At 35.1% G+C, this 22,881-nt stretch overlaps 1 protein-coding gene and 1 long non-coding RNA gene across 5 annotated transcripts in view; one reads left to right on the top strand and one right to left on the bottom strand.

Moving 5' to 3' along the window:
• Nucleotides 1–3,198: 3,198 nt before the first annotated feature.
• LOC138708877 (uncharacterized) overlaps nucleotides 3,199–22,881 on the top strand; it is a 52,490-nt gene continuing 32,807 nt past the window's right edge. For both annotated transcript variants that reach the window (XR_011334782.1, XR_011334781.1), the window contains exon 1: nucleotides 3,199–3,310. This is a non-coding gene — a long non-coding RNA (uncharacterized lncRNA). The remainder of the gene's footprint in view (nucleotides 3,311–22,881) is intronic.
• Nucleotides 8,680–22,881, bottom strand: part of LOC138708876 (UV-stimulated scaffold protein A-like) — a 34,389-nt gene continuing 20,187 nt past the window's right edge. For 2 of the 3 annotated variants that reach the window (XM_069839150.1, XM_069839151.1), the window contains exons 10-14: nucleotides 21,059–21,248; nucleotides 17,761–17,907; nucleotides 16,891–17,048; nucleotides 14,179–14,326; nucleotides 8,680–8,888 (exon numbers count right to left, since the gene is read on the bottom strand). In XM_069839150.1, coding sequence (XP_069695251.1) covers nucleotides 14,224–14,326; nucleotides 16,891–17,048; nucleotides 17,761–17,907; nucleotides 21,059–21,248 — 598 coding nt within the window. In that variant the 3' untranslated portion in view covers nucleotides 8,680–8,888; nucleotides 14,179–14,223. The remainder of the gene's footprint in view (nucleotides 8,889–14,178; nucleotides 14,327–16,890; nucleotides 17,049–17,760; nucleotides 17,908–21,058; nucleotides 21,249–22,881) is intronic. The other variant, XM_069839149.1, reaches the window with a different exon arrangement.

Here is a 22,881-nt window from a genome sequence, read left to right as displayed (position 1 = left end):
TAATCCAGTCTCTATCATCATACCCCACCTCCCTCAAATCCATTTTAATATTATCCTCCCATCTACGTCTCGGCCTCTCTAAAGGTCTTTTTCCCTCCGGTCTCCCAACTAACACTCTATATGCATTTTTGGATTTGCCCATACGTGCTACATGCCCTGCCCATCTCAAACGTCTGGATTTAATGTTCCTAATTATGTCAGGTGAACAATACAATACGTGCAGTTCTGTGTTGTGTAACTTTATCCATTCTGCTGTAACTTCATCCCGCTTAGCCCCAAATATTTTCCTAAGCACCTTATTCTCAAACACCCTTAACCTATATTCCTCTCTCAGAGTGAGAGTCCAAGTTTCACAGCCATACAGAAGAACCGGTAATATAACTGCTTTATAAATTCTAACTTTCAGATTTTTTGACAGCAGACTGGATGATAAGAGCTTCTCAACCGAATAATAACACGCATTTCCCATATTTATTCTGCGTTTAATTTCCTCCCGAGTATCATTTATATTTGTTACTGTTGCTCCAAGATATTTGAATTTTTCCACCTCTTCGAAGGATAAATCTCCAATTTTTATATTTCCATTTCGTACAATATTCTGGTCACGAACTAACATAATGTACAATATTAAATTTTTTTGCAGCAAAAAAAAAAAAAAGAGCATGAAAAAGACAGTCAGATAATCCACTGATCGGTTAATAGGATGACGGATAATCAGGGTTCTACTGTATTTCTAATTGATACAGTATAGTATTAAAAGTGTTAATCAAGATATATAATTTATTCTAAATGAAAAAAGAAAAGTAAAAGTAAGTTTGAATACTTTTATTAAAATTGCATGAGTTTTAAAATGTCAACCTTGTAATATAGTACTATCATCAATATTATAAAACTTTTAATAGTTCCCTCCTCCTCCTCCTCCTCCTTTTTTTTTTTTTTTTTTTTTTTTTTTTTTTTTTTTTTTTTTTTAGCGTGCTTTCACAGCAGCAAAGACTTAGATAACCTCTTCAAAGTCAAGCGCCTTTATGAAACAGAAGATGTCGGGAATGTATGACTGCAGATGGACACCACATTGAGTTACTCCTATAACACAGGTTAGTACTCATTTTGAAGTAAAAATATAGTTGTGTGCCTGCTACTTACTGTTAATCAAGATTAGCCAACAGCGTGGTTCAGTCAGTTAAGGCACTTGCCTGCCGGTCTGAAGTTGCACTTGGGCGCAGGTTTGATCCCCACTTGGGCTGATTATCTGGTTGGGTTTTTTCCGAGGTTTTCCCCAACTGTAAGGTGAATGCCAGGTAATCTATGGCGAATTCTCGGCACCATTCACATGATTTCCGTCAGGAACTGAATGAGTGACAAGGACACCGTCAAAATCATTAGCAACAATGAACATGACTTTAAGTGGATCCTGTTCTTGCTGATACTTTTTTGGCCGTGGGAAATCATTGTGTCGCCACTCATTTGATTGTCTCTTCAATTGTGGTTGGTAGCATAGAACCCAGGTTTCATCTAAAGTTAAGATACGTTGAAGGAAACGCTCGCCTTCACGTTCATAGCATTCTAAATGCAATCTTGCTGTTTACATTCGCTGTCACATGTTTTCCTCTTTAAGATTGTGTGGAACCCACCGAGCGCAGATTTTCCTTATCTTTAACTTCATCTTAAGTATGTGAAGAATCATACCAGGAGCAATTCCAACTCCCCTTGCTAGTTCAATACAAGTCCAACAGTGGTGTTCTTCCAGCGGTGCTTTTAGTGTTCATATGCACATCATCACTTGCTGACTGCGGTCTGCCAGCTCCACATTTTTTATGAACATCTTCCCTCCCGTTGCAAAATGTATGTGCCCCCCTAGCCACGGTACGATATTGTGAAGTCTCTACCACAAGCTTCCAGTAATGCTGTATGGCATTGTCGAGCATTCTTGCCTCTTATAATCTGAATTTTAATTTGGCATTTTTGTTCGTATTTGTTAGACATATTAGAGCAGTACAGATAACAGTCTACAAATTAAACTCACTACAAACATCTTATAAATGAGATTATTGTCTTCAAACTCACAGACAACACACACCAGATGATCTTCTTTCTCATTGTTATCAGCTTGCTATCATGTGATAGCGTCACATACAAACATTGTTGCCACTAATTATTGAATGACCCATGTAAATGGTTAGAACAACCATTGGCATTAAACAAAACACTAAATCTAATCTAGCTATATATTCCACATTAGAGAGAGGTGAGAACATGTGGCATCAGTGTAGCTATAATGAATTACCCATAAAATAATTTAGGTATACAATTTTCTATATTTTAATGCTGACACAGCTGTCCTCTACTTTATGTGTCCAGTTTTTTTTTTTTTTTTTACATCAAATATCGTGGTTTTGCTCATGAATATGAATAAAATTATAATTTATTCGCATTGTGAACAGCAACATGTGCTACTGGCAGATTCTTGTTAATACAGCAGAGAGATGTCTGAAACAGGCTGGAAACCACTCGCTGGTTACATATTCTGAAAGAAAGCTTAATGCTTTTGTACTCTTTCTCCCTTCTTCCCCTCCCTCCCAGCAACCCATGAAAAGCAGGTAATTGGAAGGTAACATCTCACATCATCTGCGCCCTCAAATTCATTCCAATTCAAACCTTGCATAAACACGAAATATAAGAAAAACGAATAATTTATCCCTATACAAATAAGAACACCTCTGATTGAGGTTTTGACTGATATGTAGCAGTATATTTATAATCAGGAAGTTCTGAAAATGTATTTGAGGAAGACCATTGTATAATCTGAAGTCTGATCAGTGTAATACCTATATGTTATTAGTCAGCGACGTATGTAATGGAGGGGGAAATAAACTGGCCACCCTACCTCATTCACTGGTTTAGTTGCCTTATGAGTGATGCCTTATTGTTGTCACATGTGGTTCGAACCTTCAGACAGTTGAATAAATAAATAAATCCTTAAAAAAAAAAAAGTTAACATTTTTGTATGGTCTGAAATTTTGAAATGCGGTTTATAGCCTATATAGTTTCGAGATATATCTGTAAGGTAATTAATTAGCAACAATTCTATTTCTTTTTTTAAACTGCAACATCAGCGGGAATCTATTGAGTTTTTAACGGCGATCTGGTGAAATAAACTGCATGGGTTGGTGGCACTGAGTCGATTGCAGTGCCATCTCGTGGAAGACTGTGGTGTTGCCATTGCCGGGCAGAGGTTTGAATTTGTTCTAGTTTTGAGCCCTGATCAGAAGTTTGAGGTTTGGTTCGAGTTTGATATTTCCAAAAAAATAAGGTATGTAAAATGGGTAATAATTTTGTCACTTGCAGAATACTTGTTGTTTACGCTCCATATCTCGCAAGGACCTGTCATGATGCAGTTTGGATGAAAGAGGTGACAGTATTATGATTGACATGACATTAATTGTAAAGGTTTTTAATGTTGCATTTTAAATTTATTATAGAATAAGCACATAGTAGAGATGTGATATGAGAAGGTTAATTCTGCATCTGTATAGTTTCTGTACCGATATTGTGGCACCATTTTTAGAAACACCAGCATATCACAAAATAATGAATTTTGATTCATAGAGGTTGTACTGTGCACAGAATTTTTGTCAGTGGGTCAACTTGTCCCTAATTTAATTCCTTATCAAAGTCCAACCTTGTCATTGGCAGTGGATCACATGTCACTAATCTACATCTCGTCATTAAACGCTACATACCTAACCTTGTCACAAACAATGAGTCTGCTTTTCTCTAGTGGCTTAACTTATTAATCTATATCCTCACCAAACCGGTTAATGTATGGCTCTTAAGATCTAGCGACGAAGGAGTAATCTGTGGTGTGATAGCCCATGAAAGGCAAAGGCCAACCAGCCGACTGTTGGCTTCGTGTCCACATGCCCCAGTAGAGGTGAACGTTATCCACTCATTACTGGGGTTTCGTATGCTCATCACGATCTTCCCAGCTATTTGGAACCGGATTTCACTACCTAACATAGTTTCCCAAATTCATTACGATGCTGAGTGGACACTGGCCCCGTAGGTACATTGGGCGAAGTTCCATGAGAAAATTCCTTCCCCATGAGAACTCAAACGAGCCATCATTCTATAATGAGAGTTCAGACATGATGCCTTAGACCACGACGCTATGGCATGGGACAGATAGGAACACTTAGGGTATCTTATTTCCTGCAATTAGGAAGTCTAGCAACTTCACTGCAGTGAATAAGGGACAGAATGCTGCTATTGGGACCAAGTTCTTTTATGTATATTCATGGGTGAGCTGGCAGTGCATTTTTGCTAAATTACAGAGACTGTCAGTCTAATTTCTTATTAACAATGCACTTAATTTCAAATCGCAAAGAACTTAATAGGGTCTGTCTATGGTCCATGAACAGTTACTGCTGATTGTATTCATATTTTATATTTTACAGAAAAATGAAATAACTAAATAAGTTATATAACTGTAGCAATTAACATCTTTAATAAAACAAACATATCCTAAGTTTTCATGAATTCTTGATCACAAATGTGTAAAATATTGAGTTGCAAACTTTGGTAATACACATTGCAATAGAAGGACATTACATTTCTAGCTGAAATTTAAATGTTGATTTTCTGCTTTTAATGATTTAATACATACAGCTCTAGCAGTGCTGAATAAGGAGGTGAGAACTATCTTACATCTACTGTATTTTAATTAATATTACTGTAATTTAATTGAAATTAAAACAGTTGCCTGGTGGTCACTCACATTACAATCTTTTATCATCAAACTGAAACCTAAAGCTGTAAAAATGATTATATCGCACTTATTGTTTAACCTGTGTTTCTTTGGCAGTATTATAAATATGTGCCATAGTTAAATATTTTAATTTTTATCTTCCGTCGCTTTCTGTAAAATTCCATCTGCAAGATATTTCCACACAAACCACTTCACAATCATTTTGATCATCTGGTAATTTTGTAATTTAGCTAAGCATATTTCTCTTACATACCGGTACTATTTTACATTTATTAAACCAACACCCGTCTGAAGTCAGTTTGCAGTCCCAGAAATTTTCATTGTGCATGAGGAATGATGAGAATCTATCATGTAAAGAATTCACAACAGCAATAAAATTTTCATGGCAACGGCATAAGCACACATTGTGTGGCATTTTATTGGCAAACTTCACATTAAGAGTTTTCAGATGACAGAATTTGCTTTTTCCTCTCTTAATATCTTCATTCTCTAGACCAAACACTGAACGGGTTTCTGTAATTGATTGAAAAAGTATCAGAAGTACCGAGCTTGAAGTTTACACTTAGAACCATCATTATCTTTGACAGTTTCCACGTCTTTATCACTCTAGATGCCTGTCTAATAATATCATTACGTTCATAAAATTCTTTAACTTTTTTAATGGTACCGTCTGAATTCAGTACCAGTGAATTGATAGACCTATGTTTTTGCAGCTTTTAGGGTCTCCATTTCCTACAAGGATTTGAAATAGGCTAATTGATTTTCTTGGCTTTTCTTTGGCGATTTTGGTAATGCTGTCGCCCACGAGCAGTAGCTTTTCCAAGTGAATAAGAATTTTCATATACATTTGAAGATGTTTGATTCTGAAATGCCATCCTTTGTTTTTTTAGTGCTCTGTGTCTTGAAACTCGCCTCTTTGCATTTCTTCTTTGTTCTTGTTTAATTGCTTTCTTTTTTTCTATCTCCCAGTTTTTTCTCTTTTCTTTCTCATAGATTGTTTTTGTTTGTCCTTGTATTCATCACACATTCACACTTCCCTTATCTTTTAACTTCTACTCCCACTTTCTCATTTATTCTGCACAAAATAATGTCATGGCTGCAAAATAAAATAACACTTCCAGAATTCTTTTAAAGCTGTGAAATGGGTGTTAAAAGTGATGTGATTTTTCATATTTCTTCAACTTTTATACATGTATTAAAAACTCTTGTCGTTTTGAAATAATTTCTTCTGATCATTACAAAAAATTGTATCATGTTACTGGAGGTTAAGTGTAAAAAAAATATCGATATTGTATTTTATTCAGTTTTTATATTGTAGCCTATTTCTGGGAGCCTCTGTTACATCTTTCTGTTAATTCTTTTTTATATTTATAAGTTTATTTATCGGAAGCTGATTAATTTTTGTTCATTATATGATTAAATTACGTTAGGGATAGCAGTGTAATTATGAAGACTAATCCTATTAATTGGCACTCAAATCATACTATTGGTTCTAGAATCAGCAGTAGCTGTTATTCGTTATTAGCATGAAGATTGGTTTTTCAAGCCGCAATCACAATGATGAGGCACAGTGTATTATGTGTAAAAAAAACACATTATCTGTAAGAAATTTAATGTACAGCAACATTACGATATACAGTTCCCATCAATACAAGAACATCACAAAAGATGATAGGATGAAAATGATTGATTATAAAAAAACATTTGAAACTATAAGTAGTCCAAAATTTTACTAAAATGTTGTTGTTGTTATCTAATGCTGGGCTTTGGCAACGAAGCCATTAGCGTTCTTGCTCTCCAATATTTCTCTGTGGTGGATCCATCAGCTAGAACTTCACAGGTTTGTAGATGATCTTCAGCCATTTCTTCTTCTTTGTTGCATAGAGGGCAATTTGGATTTTTTACTAAAATGTTGAAAATCTAACTAGAAGTTATAATACCGTGTCGTTAATTTTAAAAGTTTTACTGTGGTTACTATTTATTTGTTTAAATTCCATCTTGCTCTAAGTTTGCAGAAGAAGTAATGTGAATATTTGGAAGCATTTATAGATGTAAACAGTTTTTTTTACAAATAAATGTCCACAAACTAGGAGAAGACCACGTTTGACAGATTCTCAAATATAGTCCATTATGAGAGTGCAAATCTAGTCTTTCAGGTAAAGCTCCCTGTAAAGCAGATTTGAATAATTTCAAGGGAAAAATTGTTCCAGGGCAGGGTATCGATCCCGGAACAATTTTTCCCTTGAAATTATTCATTATGAGAATAGTTTCCACTAAGACATTGGAAGAATTATTTCTAGAGAATGTCACAAAAATTTAGGAGATTGAAACTTTCACAAATAAGGACAATCCCGGATGTTTATAAATGTGTGTTAAAACAAAAGAGATTTCAGTTGTTATAATTTTATTTTGAAAAATTCGTCAATATATAAAAATTTTGAAAAGGTGTCAAGATATAGTATAAGGCCTATGCGCATTTATTCATGAATGGGTAGTGTCATTCACAATATAGTAATGTCTCAAATTGTTTGTGTTATAATGTGAAATAATTTTTATAAAGAATTATTGTCAAGTATGCCTTCAAAGAAATATTATTTAACATGATTGTCGAAACAAATTTCTTAAATAAATGATCCTAGTAGGGATATGTATAGCCTAGTATTAATTTTACATTGGTGTAGTACGTAACATAACTTATTCCCTGTATATGGTTGTGAAACTTGGACTCTCACTTTGAGAGAAGAACATAGGTTAAGGGTGTTTGAGAATACGGTGCTTAGGAAAATATTTGAGGCTATGAGGGATGAAGTTACAGGAGAATGGAGAAAGTTACACAACACAGAACTGCACGCATTGTATTCTTCACCTGACATAATTAGGAACATTAAATCCTGACGTTTGAGATGGGCAGGGCATGTAGCACGTATGGGCGAATGCAGAAATGCATATAGAGTGTTAGTTGGGAGGCTGGAGGGAAAAAGACCTTTAGGGAGGCCGAGACGTAGATGGGAAGATAATATTAAAATGGATTTGAGGGAGGTGGGATGTGGTGATGGAGACTGGATTGGTCTTGCTCAGGATAGGGACCAATGGCTGGCTTGTGTGAGGGCGGCAGTGAACCTCCAGGTTCCTTGAAAGCCAGTGAGTAAGTAAGTATAATGTACATCCCTAACTGATGGTTTTTCTTGCACTCACTCAAACCACAGTGCTCGCAACGTGCACTCTGATACACAACAGTTCGTAACCTTACCTGTGTCCTTGACATGCCTGCCTTATACAGTATTCCTGAAAATATGAAGTTGCAGTTACTGGTACTGTTGCTCTAAAGTGCTACCGGTAATTTCAATGAGTGGTGCTTGTTTGAGGAAAGTTTGCAATCCAATTCTCTTAAAAGCTAATAATAACTTGTCTTTTGGAAGATTTGCTGAAAAATGTTTGAAAGGCTATTATTAAATCATAAACAAAGATATGCTATTTTTAATTTTTTTTTTCGGCACCGTACAAAAATACTAGGTTCAGTTATGTTCAGTTATTGCTTGAACACAGCCACAAGAATCTGCCATTACTGTAAGTTCGACTGACCAACTTAGCTTTTTCTTTTGTCACATTCAGAATAACAGTTGCTAAACCTTGAGTGGTTTTGTCTTCCGATACACTGAAGAATCGTGCAAACCATTCTTGCATGGAATCATTCACAGAGTTTCGAAATACAATGCTCGTTTACTTCACTATATCTCGAGTGCAGGTTTTCCATCTGTTCACTCAGTTTTCTGCTAAGTCCTACAGAATATTTTACAACTATTCTTCCATTATCAACTGATGTAATAAATACTGGTAAATTCTGCCCCTGCTACCTTAATCTTGCATTAATTTATTGATTTTATGTTTGTAAAAGAATTTAATACATGGTTGGAAACAGGCAATAATACGTATATTTCATTTTTATACAAAATATCAATCTCAATTTAATTATAAACAATACATCACTTTTTACAGGATACCGGGAAGTACAAATATGTTCAATCACGTATAAATAGACTGATTCCCACTGCTGGCCCACATCTAGGTTCGTTGTTCTGGATGCACCACTGATAAGACCCAGAGTGAACATAACATCCTCCACCTATGACAAAGAAGAAATAGATAATTGTTACTTGATATAATCACAGTCTACTATATACAGTCGCGAAGCTTGAGGTGTTTTTTTGCAAATCTCGTGATAAAGCGCTCCAAGCAGTTAGCAACTAGAAACAATAGACTGTCCATGGTCGACTTTGGACTGTGTCGTATTTCTATCGAGTGCTAGCTCGTTGCTTATTTCACATTGATGCTTGTGAAATTTTCGTTATTGGTTGTAATGAAAATGTTAATGGCTAAAATATAATAATTGGAATAATAATATGGGACAAGGAGGAGACGTTTGTAGTGCTATAAATTGTAGCAACAGTAAGAGAAAGAGGCCAGAGATATCCTTTGTCCGATTTCCGAAAGATTCAGAAAAGTTCCTGGGTTTCCACAAGAATGCTGTGCAGAAACAAAACTGTTAATTTGAAGTTCTTTGTGACTGTTAGAATACGTTATATCCTTAAATTTCACAATGAAATGTTTCAGTCTAACCGAAAGGACATTAGATACCGGTTAAAGTTCTGTCACTTAGGCTGCTAAATTTCCAGAGAAATAAAGGTTAGGTCTACTTTTTTTTCAGAGGATATATTTTTAATTGTAGCTATTGTTTTTGTTATTATTTTTATGTGTTATTTTACTAAAAACGTAGAAAAATTAAGTTTGTTTTAATGAAATTTATTGATCACGTTTTATTTTCAATTCTGGTGGGATTATTATTGCTTAGGCCTACTTTTTTCTTCAAAGGATATGTTTTTAATTATAGCTGATAATTTTGTTGTTATTTTTATTTGTTGCTTTACTAGAGACGTAGAAAAAGTCTGTTACAATAAAATTTATTGATCACGTTTTATTTCCAATTCTGGTGTGATTATTATTGCTTAACCTCATCCCACTTTAACTACGTAAGCATACACTACAAGTACCGGTACACGTAAGTTACTCCATTAATTCATATTTCCATTATTATTATTGTAAAGAGAAATGCAAATTAATATTTATTGGTTTCATAGTTAATTATCGCTATAATCTTGAATGAGTGAAGCTATTATAGTAAATTTCAGTTCGTTTTGCACAAACAAAAATTATATTAACTTATTTCTTGCAGGTATCTTCGAGTTTATGGTGGAATTTAATATGCATTCATTAAAATAATAAATTAACTTTATGCATTTAATATTTCAATAATGGAAGGAAGGTGTTAATTTTTTCCAAAAGAACACGACAACAAAAGTGTAACATATTTTGTCGGCTGCTAGGAGAGAGATCTGTGATGAGGAGGCGATAGTAGCGATCCTAGTGGTGGGCAACTACCCATGTTTGCATTTTTACTACATATTGAGCTTCGCGACTGTATATAGTAGACTGTGATATAATGGTGATCACATTTACATGGTACAAGAGCCACGGTTGTTCTAGTCATTCAGTTTGTCAGTACATAATAGTTTATAAGGATATTACATCAATCTATTGTACAGTACAAAGTTTATAACACACTTATTAATTTAATGGAATAAATTTCGCTCTATGCACACACACACACACACACACACACACACACACACACACACACACACACAAATCATTAGGCTTATTTACATAAGCTGAACTAAAGAGAGGGGCTACTCATCAATTAGCAGTGATCAGCTTGATGAGTTAATGACTGAATTTGGTATAATTTTCCTCTAACCAATACCTAATTCCCTCTTTACCCTTTCCTATCCAGTCCTCTGACTGAACTCTTACTTTCTTCGACCCCGACAGCATTAGAGCATTCGAGGCCTAGGGGTTCAGTTCCCTTTCCTTCCTCCTCTTTCTACTTTTCTGTTCCTAGTGCTGACCTGCTATGGCACTAAAATCGTCCTCCAGTGGCTTAAGGAGGGAAAGCTGGTGATCAACAAGATCTCCCAGCTAGGTCCAATGGACCCGTCGACCAACAGCAAGTGTGGTCCTCCAGACATTCTGAGGGTTGTGTGTGAATGAAGTAGCCACCAAAACGTTAAAATATGGTGTTCACTTAAATCGGCTACAACTTGCCATTTTTTATCAAGAAATGGATTCGGAACACCTCAAAATCTGTGCTTCAGTGGCTGGTCATGATAGTATCTTTGAAAAATATTGGAGTGCAAGAGGTCAAATGACTTTATTGTCAAATGCCTGGCATTAGAAAACAACAACAACATTTACATGGTACATGTTAACTTTGTCAAGCAGTAGTTCCTTCTCCCCCTCCCTACAACTCTGGCAGAGAAGTAAGAGATAAATTTCATTCCACGGGTCTGGATATGCTCTCGTCTTGTCTTATATGTCTGCTGTGGTTTTGTACTATGTTGTTAACATGATCGGAGGTCCCCTGGTATCAGGGGCGGCTCTACAATAAGAACTGCAGAACCGCCATTTAAATGGACCTGAAAAAATTAAAAATGTAAAACGTACTTTTATGTAATCTAGTTCATTGTTTCATTCACTTTTCCAATTCATTCTCCTTCGATTCGAGATTTTACTGTCTGTAGGAGCCTTGAACTGCTCGAGAATTTTAGCTGTAGTGTACTTTTCGGATCTGTGATCGGCAGTTCCTGAAGCTCAACGTAGGGTAGTCTGCAGCAGAAAACTGGTTTTATTCACCGTCCCATAAGACTGCATTAGAGCTGCAACCGAAGCAGCTCTCTCCGAATATACAAAAGAACCGCCAACACCCTCATCTCTTTATGACCTGCGCTAGAACACATAGGCTTCTGGACTACTGAATATCATTACAGTTCCAGTGTGTTATAGTACTGTGGGTGGTGTGATATGATTAGTCAGTGTGTCTAAGGAAATATTTTATATTATAAATGAATGAAATGAAAACCTAATCTACCAACCCTTTTCGAAATTTAAAGAGAAATTGCATGTTAACTTAAGAAATTAGGACGTCCTACACAAAATTTAAATATTGAAATTTCTGCAAAAAGTCGAGGAAATCATGTAGCCTACTAGTCATTTTAATACCGAAATGTGTAATGGAAACGATAACGATTGGTTTTTTCCTGCGCTCATGAAAACGCTTTCTGTATTCTGTTTAGAGGAGGAAATACATGGACAAACACCGGAGTGAAGGATTTAGTTAATTTGACTTTAAAAACTAGAAAAGCTTGTGGGCCACATCTCCACTACGTGACTTGTTGTACCAGGTGGGTGAGGTGTAGCGCACGTATGGCTGGAGTACAATTTCGTGTGCACAGTCAACTTCGAGAAGGGGCTATAATTACACGTGTTACCCGATTTAGATGCAATAAATAGCATGTGTTTGCTAAATACACTATTTTTCATGCAGAACTGCCAACCTTTGTAACCGCGGGCCTGGTATGAATATCCACAAGAGTGGGGATGCCATGGATGGACGGTCCCAATCACATGATAATGGCGATATTTTGTGATGTATTTTTACCTTTTAAAAGAATTGTCTGTTTCTTATTGACTGTGTATGGCTAGGTCTCGTCTTCAAACTTTTCTTTAGTCAAAGAGTTTCAGTTCCATTGCGTTTAGGAATGTAAGTTCAGATATTTTCATAAAATTTGTTCGAACAAGCAATTCAGAACATGTTACGAACTAATACTGAACATCTTTCAACGCATGCGCCATTTGAGCATGTTCTCAGAACTAGTTCGGGATTTTACGTTGTTGGAATGTTTCTTGAACTATTCTTTCACTGCCTTCTGAATTTCTTCTCATATTAAAATTATATTCATCTTCCTAACTTAATTCGTCATAAAATATATCACTAGGCCTATCACCTTTCAAATCACTCATGATTGATTATTTTTTAATTTTAACCTCAATCTCATATTAGGCCAATGTGCATGCATCAGCAGTTCAGAATTCTAAGTTACCGCCTTAATCGGGAACCAATTTCACTTGTTCCAAATGAGTTCCAAAGACAATTCAGAATCGATTCTGAACCATTCTGGAACAAATCTATAATCTCTCTACTTGAAAAAAGTGATCAGATCAGAATCCTATATATTTTCTACAAAGAAGCGAAGCAAAAAATTGCATGCTCTGTTCAAAATCAAATTGTTGCTATTTCATACTAGTCTCTGACTTCGATAAAAACTAGTGGCTTGTGCAGCAAATGCTGCAAACTAAATTCATTAGAAGTTCAAATTAAAATTTTTCAAAATTATTTCAATTGAAGAATACCAGACATTTTGGAAGTTATTTGCTTCCATAATAATGAAACATATCCCTCTGAATGATTTTCTTTGTCCTAAATATTTTTTATTGAACCTATACATCTTCAGTTCTTGAGTTTCATTAAATATATGGAAAAGACCTATACCACTTGATTAATAACTACAAAAATATTTCATTTTTAATAACAATATTATCTTAAGTTTTGTATAGACTACTACATATCCGTCATTCAGTAAATATTATAGAAATGAAGATCTGACTTCAGATATTCTCTACGCCTACTTATATAACCCCAAAAGCTTTCACTTTCATATCATCAATAAAGCATCAATTTGTATAATAAGTTACAAATACTCACATCATGGCATTCACTATAATAATATTTCATTTTTATTGGTAATAATGTCATCAAACATTCTTAAGTTTTGTAGTTTTTAATATCCAATACACAGACAGCTGTACTCAGAAAATTACACACCAGAGAATCTGACCTGTAAATTTTTTTTAGTAAATCTTGAAGTTTTTAATAACCTATATTACAGAAACATTCTGAAAAAGTTACACAAATGAAGATCGACATATTGGTATTGATGTCATCTGAACTCTAAATATGTCGTAGCCTTCGTGTGATAGTGTTTATTGTAGTGTGTTTGTGTTTTGTTTTATTCTCTAAAAGCCATTATTTCTGAAAACTGACGATAGATGGATTTTGGAAAATAGGAAAATGATGTAGGAAAACTGAAATTTCACTGAAAACTGAAAAATTTTGGGTTCCAAGCTTCAAAATGATGGGTCATTTATTAAAATCTGTTCAGCCGTTTTCCCGTAATTTCCATTACCAGTTCAAATTATATATATAGATGAGAATTACTGAATTATTTCTCTTCTTTCTTTATTATATGATGTTAAAACATCTTTAGCATTAAAATGGTAGGTCAAGGAATGCAGGATTAGATGGTTAACAGATGATGAGTATATGTGATTCTTATGTGACTTCCAGTATACTGTTACAATTCATCATATTCCATATTCCTAAGCGGAAATGGAGCAGACAAGTAACTGGAGAGAAGCTTTCTAATTGGTGCCAATATGTGACACTAGAGAAAGAGACTTACGACTCGCATGTTTTTGTTTGCAGTAGGGTCATGTATAGTTTTCCGTTAAGATGTATTGTACATGTAATGGAACTGGTCTCCATACTTGTCCCGAAAGCGCTTGTGATCAGCTGCATCCAAGGCTGTTGCCACTCGTTTCATTGCACCCCTGAAAACATAAAATAACTTAAGGCATATTGATACTTAAGTACAAGTTGCATTATGCTTCAAGTTCTGAACTGTTCCAGTTTACAGCCTAATTGTCCCCCCCCCCTCCCCCAGTGGCTTACATTTTGGAAGATTTAATTTTGCATCTTTCATCCCAGTAAAACTTGCTTTTGGACTAATGAAGTTAATTTTTTAACTTTGAGGCTTGTAATGCAGTAAAACTTCATTTATACGTTTTTTGTGAGGTCTGAAGAAAAAACGTAGAAGTGAGGAAAACATACAACAAAAATGACATTTAATTACATCTGAAATAGTATTAATAATTATTAACATGTGATTATTTCACGAAAAAAAATTCAGTTACAAACATACTTCTCTTCCTTCCACTCATTGGAATTAAAAAATAAATCAGTAATCTACTTGTCATGTCAGGTTGAGTCTACTGTCAAAATATTTTCAGTTTGGAGGTGTGTCAGGATAATTGCATTCAGTGCGGTCACAGCTTGGATCTGGATTCTCTTTGTTTAAAATGTTTCATTTCTTCCTTCTGCACATACTTCTCTCCCCTCTCTGAATTGATTCTCCCACTGATGCATAACCAATTTACTGAAGTTAGCATGTGCGGAGACAAGACGTGTGAAGCAGCTTCACTGGAGAAGCCTGGAGGATCTATTCATCACGTAGCTCTAATGTTCTCCACCTACGACAGTGTAGGTCTTGTGATACTGGTCTTACTACTTTGGATAGACAAAGATACTGCTGACAGCAGTGTCGAATCCTATTATATTCATCCGTGATATACTATTACTGTTGTCAACACTGTGACCATTACAGAAATTAAATGTAGATAATACAGTAATGTATTAGGCCCTAGTAGTTCTCTGCAGTGATATGAACTAGAACCAGTCACTACAGCATGAGACTGTCAACAAACTTGCCATAATAGTTGTACACGTAAGGGGACCGGGAATCTCCTATCTTAACACATGTTAAATTAGTGATATTTACAGTGCCTTTTCTCTAAAACTGTTGGGAGTAGAAACAATGAAGCTTTTAGAGTTTATTTCTAACACTCTTATAAGTAATCTGATGGAAGGGTTTTAAAAAATAACAATATTTTATAAATTTATAATTTTTTTTTAATATGTAAATTTTCATCTCATTTTTTGCTATATTTTTTAAGAAATCTGCTTTAAAAGCCATTATTTTTTAAAAAACCCTGATGTTAATTTATGCTCCAATACCAACTAAATACACACAGAAAATTTGAAATAAATCTAACCACTATAAACTGAGATATGGTACACTTTATAGAGAAAAATACAAACTTACGGAAAATGGCTGCCAAAGTTATCAGAACACGCTAGCTGCATATTTCTCATCGTAGATAAAAATTTTAAAAATATATTTCCATAATAATAATGCGCATAAATGATATACCGTTGGAAAGAGGATTTTTTTCAGAGAATATAAATCAATTAAAAAAGAAAACAAAAATAAAAATTCTGAGCATATTATTGGGTCCCAGGCCCCTTAAATAGGCACTACATTATACAAATTAACCTTCACAACATATAAATATTAAACTTAAAATTGATTGCAAAAAATTAAAATCTTCATGAGACAAAGCAACAGCACACAATCTTGCTTTAAGCACTCTGAGTGAACCAAGTGCTCTAGATCTGTAGATATACATTAGTAATGAGGCTTGTCATGATTATGCAAGCAGGATAGCCAGGTCAAGTTCTGAATCTTTTCTTGTCCATTTTAACATGGGCCATGTCAAACAACTTAAGTCCTATAGCCAATATCAAACAACAGAATCTATTGAGAAGAAAATGTATTTGATATAAATAAATGCTCAAATGTAAGACTGTTGTAAAAAATTAATCATTAACTTGATCATTCTGTGAATATGAAACATTTTATAACCTATTTTCAAATACTAGCAATATTTTAGCATGTTCTTATGGAAATTAATAAAATCACAGAAGTTAATCTGACGAGTATAAAGTCAGAATGGTAAAGTGTTTTTTAATATTCTATATAATGAAATTTGTGAGTGAAACGAGATTACTATAAATTTGTCACTCTTTAACCACAGTCTAATATATACAGTCACGAAGCTTGAGTTGTTGAGGATACTAGCGGATAGGGACCGATGGCGGGCTTATGTGAGGGCGGCAATGAACCTTCGGGTTCCTTAAAAGCCATTTGTAAGTAAGTAAGTAACTAGAAACAATAGACTGTGCAGGTACTATTTCACATTGTCTGTAATGAGGCGATAGTAGCGATCCTAGTGGTTAGCAATTATCTATGGATGCATATTTACTACAGATTGAGCTTCGTGACTGTATATACTACACTGTGCTTTAACTCTGGTAGCATATGCTTCATGATTTTAATGTAGTAAAACAGCCTATTTTGTGGAATTATGTCCACATGTCGACACTTGCATCAGATACAGATATAATTGAGTGATACACCAACACATTTGCATGAGCGGCTAATTTAAAATTAGTTGATCTGTACATAGGTGTATTATAGACTACAAATAATGAATACCTTTTGAAAATTTTTTTGGATAGTCTAGTAAACGGTGTGTTCTGTTTTGCTCGTATGTCTGTGAGTCCAGGATATTTATCTTTGTCAGATTTCTTTTTCTTCTTGCGTCCTCGGCCATTTCTTTTCTCTGGCATTTTTAAGTCTACCCCAGTAGCTTGCTGAAAAAAAGAGGAAAGTATTATGTTCATAAAGTAAAAAGAACCCATAACTCTTTAGTGACACTTAAAACACATTCTAAATTATTCTTTTTAAATAGAGAATGGATCATGTGGTGAAGTGGGGCATCACTGCTTAGACAGGGCCCTTTCCCTTCGTGCCTGTACATCTCTTTCTCGTGTCAGAGACCCTGAGAGATATGAGTAACTCATTTCATGCAGCACCATTTAGAAAATTTTTCTTTGAAACTCCTGTCAAGGGAATCATGATGTTATACCTCTTTTCATGCAACTTAATTCATGAAGATAGTGGCTTTTAGCTGCCCAGAACAACACGAACCGTTTGTGCTTCAGCAATGTTGCCTAGTTGAATTGCTAAGATCAGTTGCTGTTTGTTATAGTAAGTTATATATTACATGTGTTCAGACAAAATGTTGTAGGCACGAAGAAGATGAGACATATGAACTAAGTCGTGTTAAAAGCATTATACAGTAGCTACAGTTCACTTACAAATTGTCCTACCTTATATGTAGATATAGTACAGTTATACATGAACGAAAAACATAGTAAATTTTTACTGTAGTATATGGTAAGGATTTTTCCCGTCCTTAGGTTTGAACCTGCAAACTTCAGACCTAAATGGGATCAGTCAGAATTTATTTCTGACAGATGTAGTCAGCATTGCTAAATCTGGTGGACAGATCCATCTGTGTACCTTAAGATCCTCAAGAAGCTGAGGATCCTGCCAGTCTGGACATTGCTGTTGCTTATTTTCTGCTTCTCTGACAACTTTTTGAGCATCTTCTGGGTTCGAGCACTGCCCTGTCTTGTCCCTTGCAATGATCGGACCATGGAAAGGGCACTGAAACAGAAGTCATACGATATCTGAAATATATGGTTGAAAAACATTCTCACTGAAGTAGGGAAATTGTAAAAATATACTAGATTTGTTTTTAATGTAAGAATATTATAGAAATAATGTATTGAAACTAGAGTATCGTTTTTGTTATTTCATATTGGAGTGAAAATGGCAAGTTGTAGCCGATTTAAGTGAACACCATATTTTAACGTTTTGGTGGCTACTTCATTCACACACAACCCCCAGAATGTCTGGAGGACCACACCTGCTGTTGGTCGACGGGTCCATTGGACCTAGCTGAGAGGTCTTGTTGATCACCAGCTTTCCCTCCTTAAGCCACTGGAGGACGATTTTAGTGCAATGGCAGGTCAGCACTAGGAACAGAAAAGTAGAAAGAGGAGGAAGGAAAGGGAAATGAACCCCTAGGCCTCGAATGCTCTAATGCCGTCGGGGTCGAAGAAAGTAAGAGTTCAGTCAGAGGACTGGATAGGAAAGGGTAAAGAGGGAATTAGGTATTGAATAGAGGAAAATTATACCAAATTTGGTCATTAACTCATCAAGCTGACCAGTGCTAATTGATGAGTAGCCCCTCCCTTTAGTTCAGCTTGTAAATTATGCTTACTAACAGCTGCACCACGGAAAGGTAGGGATGGGGCATTGGGTATTTGTCCAGGTTGGTTCCTTAAAGCCTTCAATGGGAAGGATTAATGGCTCTCCCCCCTGTATCCGACAGATACCCAATATATCTGAAAATCTGTGCTTCAGTGGCTGGCCATGATAATATCTTTGAAAAATATTGGAGTGCAAGAGGTCAAATGACTTTATTGTCAAACACCTGGCATTAAAAAACAACAACAACATTGTTTTTGTTATTTCTTAATATCAACTCTACTCTACGTAGCATATTAATGAAAGTAATCTACTTCTTTCAAGACAGTGTTATATATTATTTACGTTTTAATTCAATAAACAGTGTTAATATTTATTCAATGTTGGATAATCCTAGAGATAAGTTAAATTATTTCTAAGTATCCACTTCCAATGAGTCCATTGTGCTTACCTCTTTAACATATTAACACTGTTCATTCAGTTCTATTCATTGTCATGGGTTTAAAGCAGGCATGTCAGAAATCAGACACTGAAAGTGCAGTGTATGTGCGCGGAATGCCGGTCTGTGCAGATTGCGTCATTCACGTGTTGCTCTTACCAGTTCTTAGCGGGAGGGATGTACAAGAAGCTATTCTGCACTTCTAGTGTTCAATTAAATTGACATTTGGACATTATAAACACACTTAGCAGAAGGACAAAACACAATTATTGTCAGTGTCTATATTTGATAATAATTGTAACACAAGAAACAATAGACTTACTCAGTTACAATTCACAAAGCAGTCGTTTGTAAAGAATCATTTATTTACATGATTTGTATACAGTATTTGAAGAAAATATAAATATTGCAGTAATTTCGAAACAACAAAAAACGAACACAGTATTTCATTTTACATAGTAGGTACTGATTATTTCAAAGTAATACCCTTTCATTGTTCCTCAAGCATTATTGGGACCATTGGTGCACAAATGTTAAAGAAAATATTTTACTCCCAATTACATGCAATAGGACACTGTGAGGCTTTTACACTGGAATCATTTCCTTGATGTATATTAATATAAATTCAGATTATTATTAATAAATTGGATAAATTAAGCTTGAATTTAAATTTATATATAGTTTATTTGGAAAACGGTGAGAGCAAGTATCAGCAAGTTGGAAGCGTTACTGAATTGAGTTAAAAGAGTACTTAACAAGCTGTGAAGCGAGGACATTTTCTTTATGTCAGGTTTAAAGATTTATTAACATAAGTATATTACGATAATATAGTAACGTGAGATGGAAAATTCGCCATTATGTATTATTTTTCCAGAAAAATTTTCCGCCTTTCAACTTCAAGATCTTCACATGTATTCTTCACTCAATATTCTCATCACTTATCAGCTTATCAAATAAAAGTTGTAAGTCGTCTAACCATTGATGGCTGTGTTAGTACAGACTCCAAAACAACGTCACTGTCATGTTTATCTTGCTGTGAGAGTACTAATTAAGAAATAAGAGCTGGCGAACTTTACTAATCTCATTTAAATTCTCACATCACTATTAGGTCAACATGATATGATGAAAGCCTTTCATTTTAAAATAATTACTGTTGGCTGAGGAAAACCTCATAACAGTTATGTTATATGATTCGTGATTTCTCTTCTTCGTTATATCTGTGGACTCCTCACTTTATTTTTCATAACACATTCACAATCACAGCTCAATGAGCACACCCGTACTGATCTGTGTTACTGAAACCAAAGCGTCCACACCTGTGGAGTAACGGTCAGCGCGTCTGGCCGCGAAACCAGGTGGCCCGGGTTCGAATCCTGGTCGAGGCAAGTTACCTGGTTGAGGTTTTTTCCGGGGTTTTCCCTCAACCCAATGCGAGCAAATGCTGGGTAACTTTCGGTGCTAGACCCCAGACTCATTTCACGGGCATTATCACCTTCATTTCATTCAGACGCTAAATAACCTAGATGTTGATACAGTGTCGTAAAATAACCCCCCCCCCCCCCAAAAAAAAAAACCAAAGCTGTTCTGCTACTGCAGGTAATGTACAGCTCTGCCGTGTTCCCCTCCAAGCTGATTTACTCCCTCCAGGTAGGGGAATAGGAACTGCACATCACAAAGAGACAAGTGCACAATGTGCAGGGTGTTGACATGCCTGGTTTAAAGTCTTAAGAATCTTCAAATTAATGCTGGGAATGAGTTTTATATTTTCCTCATTCGAGCGTTACACATTGCTGTTGTCTTATGGAGCCAGAGACGAAAAAATAGCCTAAAATTCTGCACTGAGTCCATTTATTCAGGAAAAGAGTCGTTTGTGATGCAAATCTGCTCTGGTATCTCCCAAAGGAAGCCAGGTCTTGTTAAAGCATTTAAGAGTTTCAGTGGCCTTAAAAATCCATTGCTCTTGCCCGAATTCTAACCTACAAACCTTGGCTTCAATTGTAAGCATAGTACAGTGCTGATGACAACACATTACTGTACCTATCATATAAGCATTCAGACTTTAATGTCTATTACGCACCTGTAGATAAGAAATTCTAAGTGCTATACCTTGTATCTGTCTTTACGTGGACAGAGCTTCCCACTGGGCAGAGGTGCTCGGCAAGCCCACTCGACTGGTTCGAATTTGCCGGTGAACTCAATCACTCTAGTTCGTATGCCTGATAATCCTTCAGGAACCGGTACTTCTTCTAATTCTTCCAGAGATGTGTACCAGAACCGGGACCCTTCAGCTCTGACTCTGACATAAACATAACAAGAAAAATATTATTAGGTACAAAGACTGTTATACATGATTGAGTCATTTCTTATGTATATAAAATGCTTTTTTTTTTACTTTGGAAACAAGCCACCACATTGTCAAATTTAGGTACTATGGTATTAGTATCTACAGATTCGCGAATTTATTTTTATTTATCTTTGGTTTTGAGCATAACAAAGAATTTGATGCCTTTAAAAGTGACAGTGAGGAACTTACGCATCATTTGCATGATCAGAGAATTATTTTTTTTCTCTCAATGAATGCCTGTATAACATATTTAAGCATAAACAACTGTAGCACTTGTAACTCACTCCATCAGTTTTATTATAATTTCTCTCAGTGAATGCCTGTATAATATATTTAAGCATAAACAACAGTAGCACTTGTAACTCACTCCTTCAGTTTTATTATAATTTCTCTCAGTGAATGCCTGTATAACATATTTAAGCATAAAGAACTGTAGCACTTGTAACTCACTCCTTCAGTTTTATTATATTTCTCTCAATGAATGCCTGTATAACATATTTAAGCATAAACAACTGTAGCACTTGTAACTCACTCCTTCAGTTTTATTATAATTTCTCTCAGTGAATGCCTGTATAACATATTTAAGCATAAACAACTGTAGCACTTGTAACTCACTCCATCAGTTTTATTATAATTTCTCTCAGTGAATGCCTGTATAACATATTTAAGCATAAACAACTGTAGCACTTGTAACTCACTCCTTCAGTTTTATTATAATTTCTCTTAGTGAATGCCTGTATAACATATTTAAGCATAAACAACTGTAGCACTTGTAACTCACTCCTTCAGTTTTATTATAATTTCTCTCAGTGAATGCCTGTATAACATATTTAAGCATAAACAACTGTAGCACTTGTAACTCACTCCTTCAGTTTTATTATAATTTCTCTCAGTGAATGCCTGTATAACATATTTAAGCATAAACAACTGTAGCACTTGTAACTCACTCCTTCAGTTTTATTATAATTTCTCTCAGTGAATGCCTGTATAACATATTTAAGCATAAGCAACTGTAGCACTTGTAACTCACTCCATCATTTTATTATAATTTCTCTCAGTGAATGCCTGTATAACATATTTAAGCATAAACAACTGTAGCACTTGTAACTCACTCCTTCAGTTTTATTATAATTTCTCTCAGTGAATGCCTGTATAACATATTTAAGCATAAACAACTGTAGCACTTGTAACTCCTTCAGTTTTATTATAATTTCTCTCAGTGAATTCCTGTATAACATATTTAAGCATAAACAACTGTAGCACTTGTAACTCACTCCTTCAGTTTTATTATAATTTCTCTCAGTGAATGCCTGTATAACATATTTAAGCATAAACAACTGTAGCACTTGTAACTCACTCCATCAGTTTTATTATAATTTCTCTCAGTGAATGCCTGTATAATATATTTAAGCATAAACAACTGTAGCACTTGTAACTCACTCCTTCAGTTTTATTATAATTTCTCTCAGTGAATGCCTGTATAACATATTTAAGCATAAACAACTGTAGCACTTGTAACTCACTCCTTCAGTTTTATTATAATTTCTCTCAGTGAATGCCTGTATAACATATTTAAGCATAAACA

The sequence above is a fragment of the Periplaneta americana genome, chromosome 11, assembly GCF_040183065.1.
Source record: "Periplaneta americana isolate PAMFEO1 chromosome 11, P.americana_PAMFEO1_priV1, whole genome shotgun sequence".
Taxonomy (NCBI): Eukaryota; Metazoa; Arthropoda; class Insecta; order Blattodea; family Blattidae; genus Periplaneta; species Periplaneta americana.
This window is presented reverse-complemented; position numbering and strand designations above follow the sequence as displayed.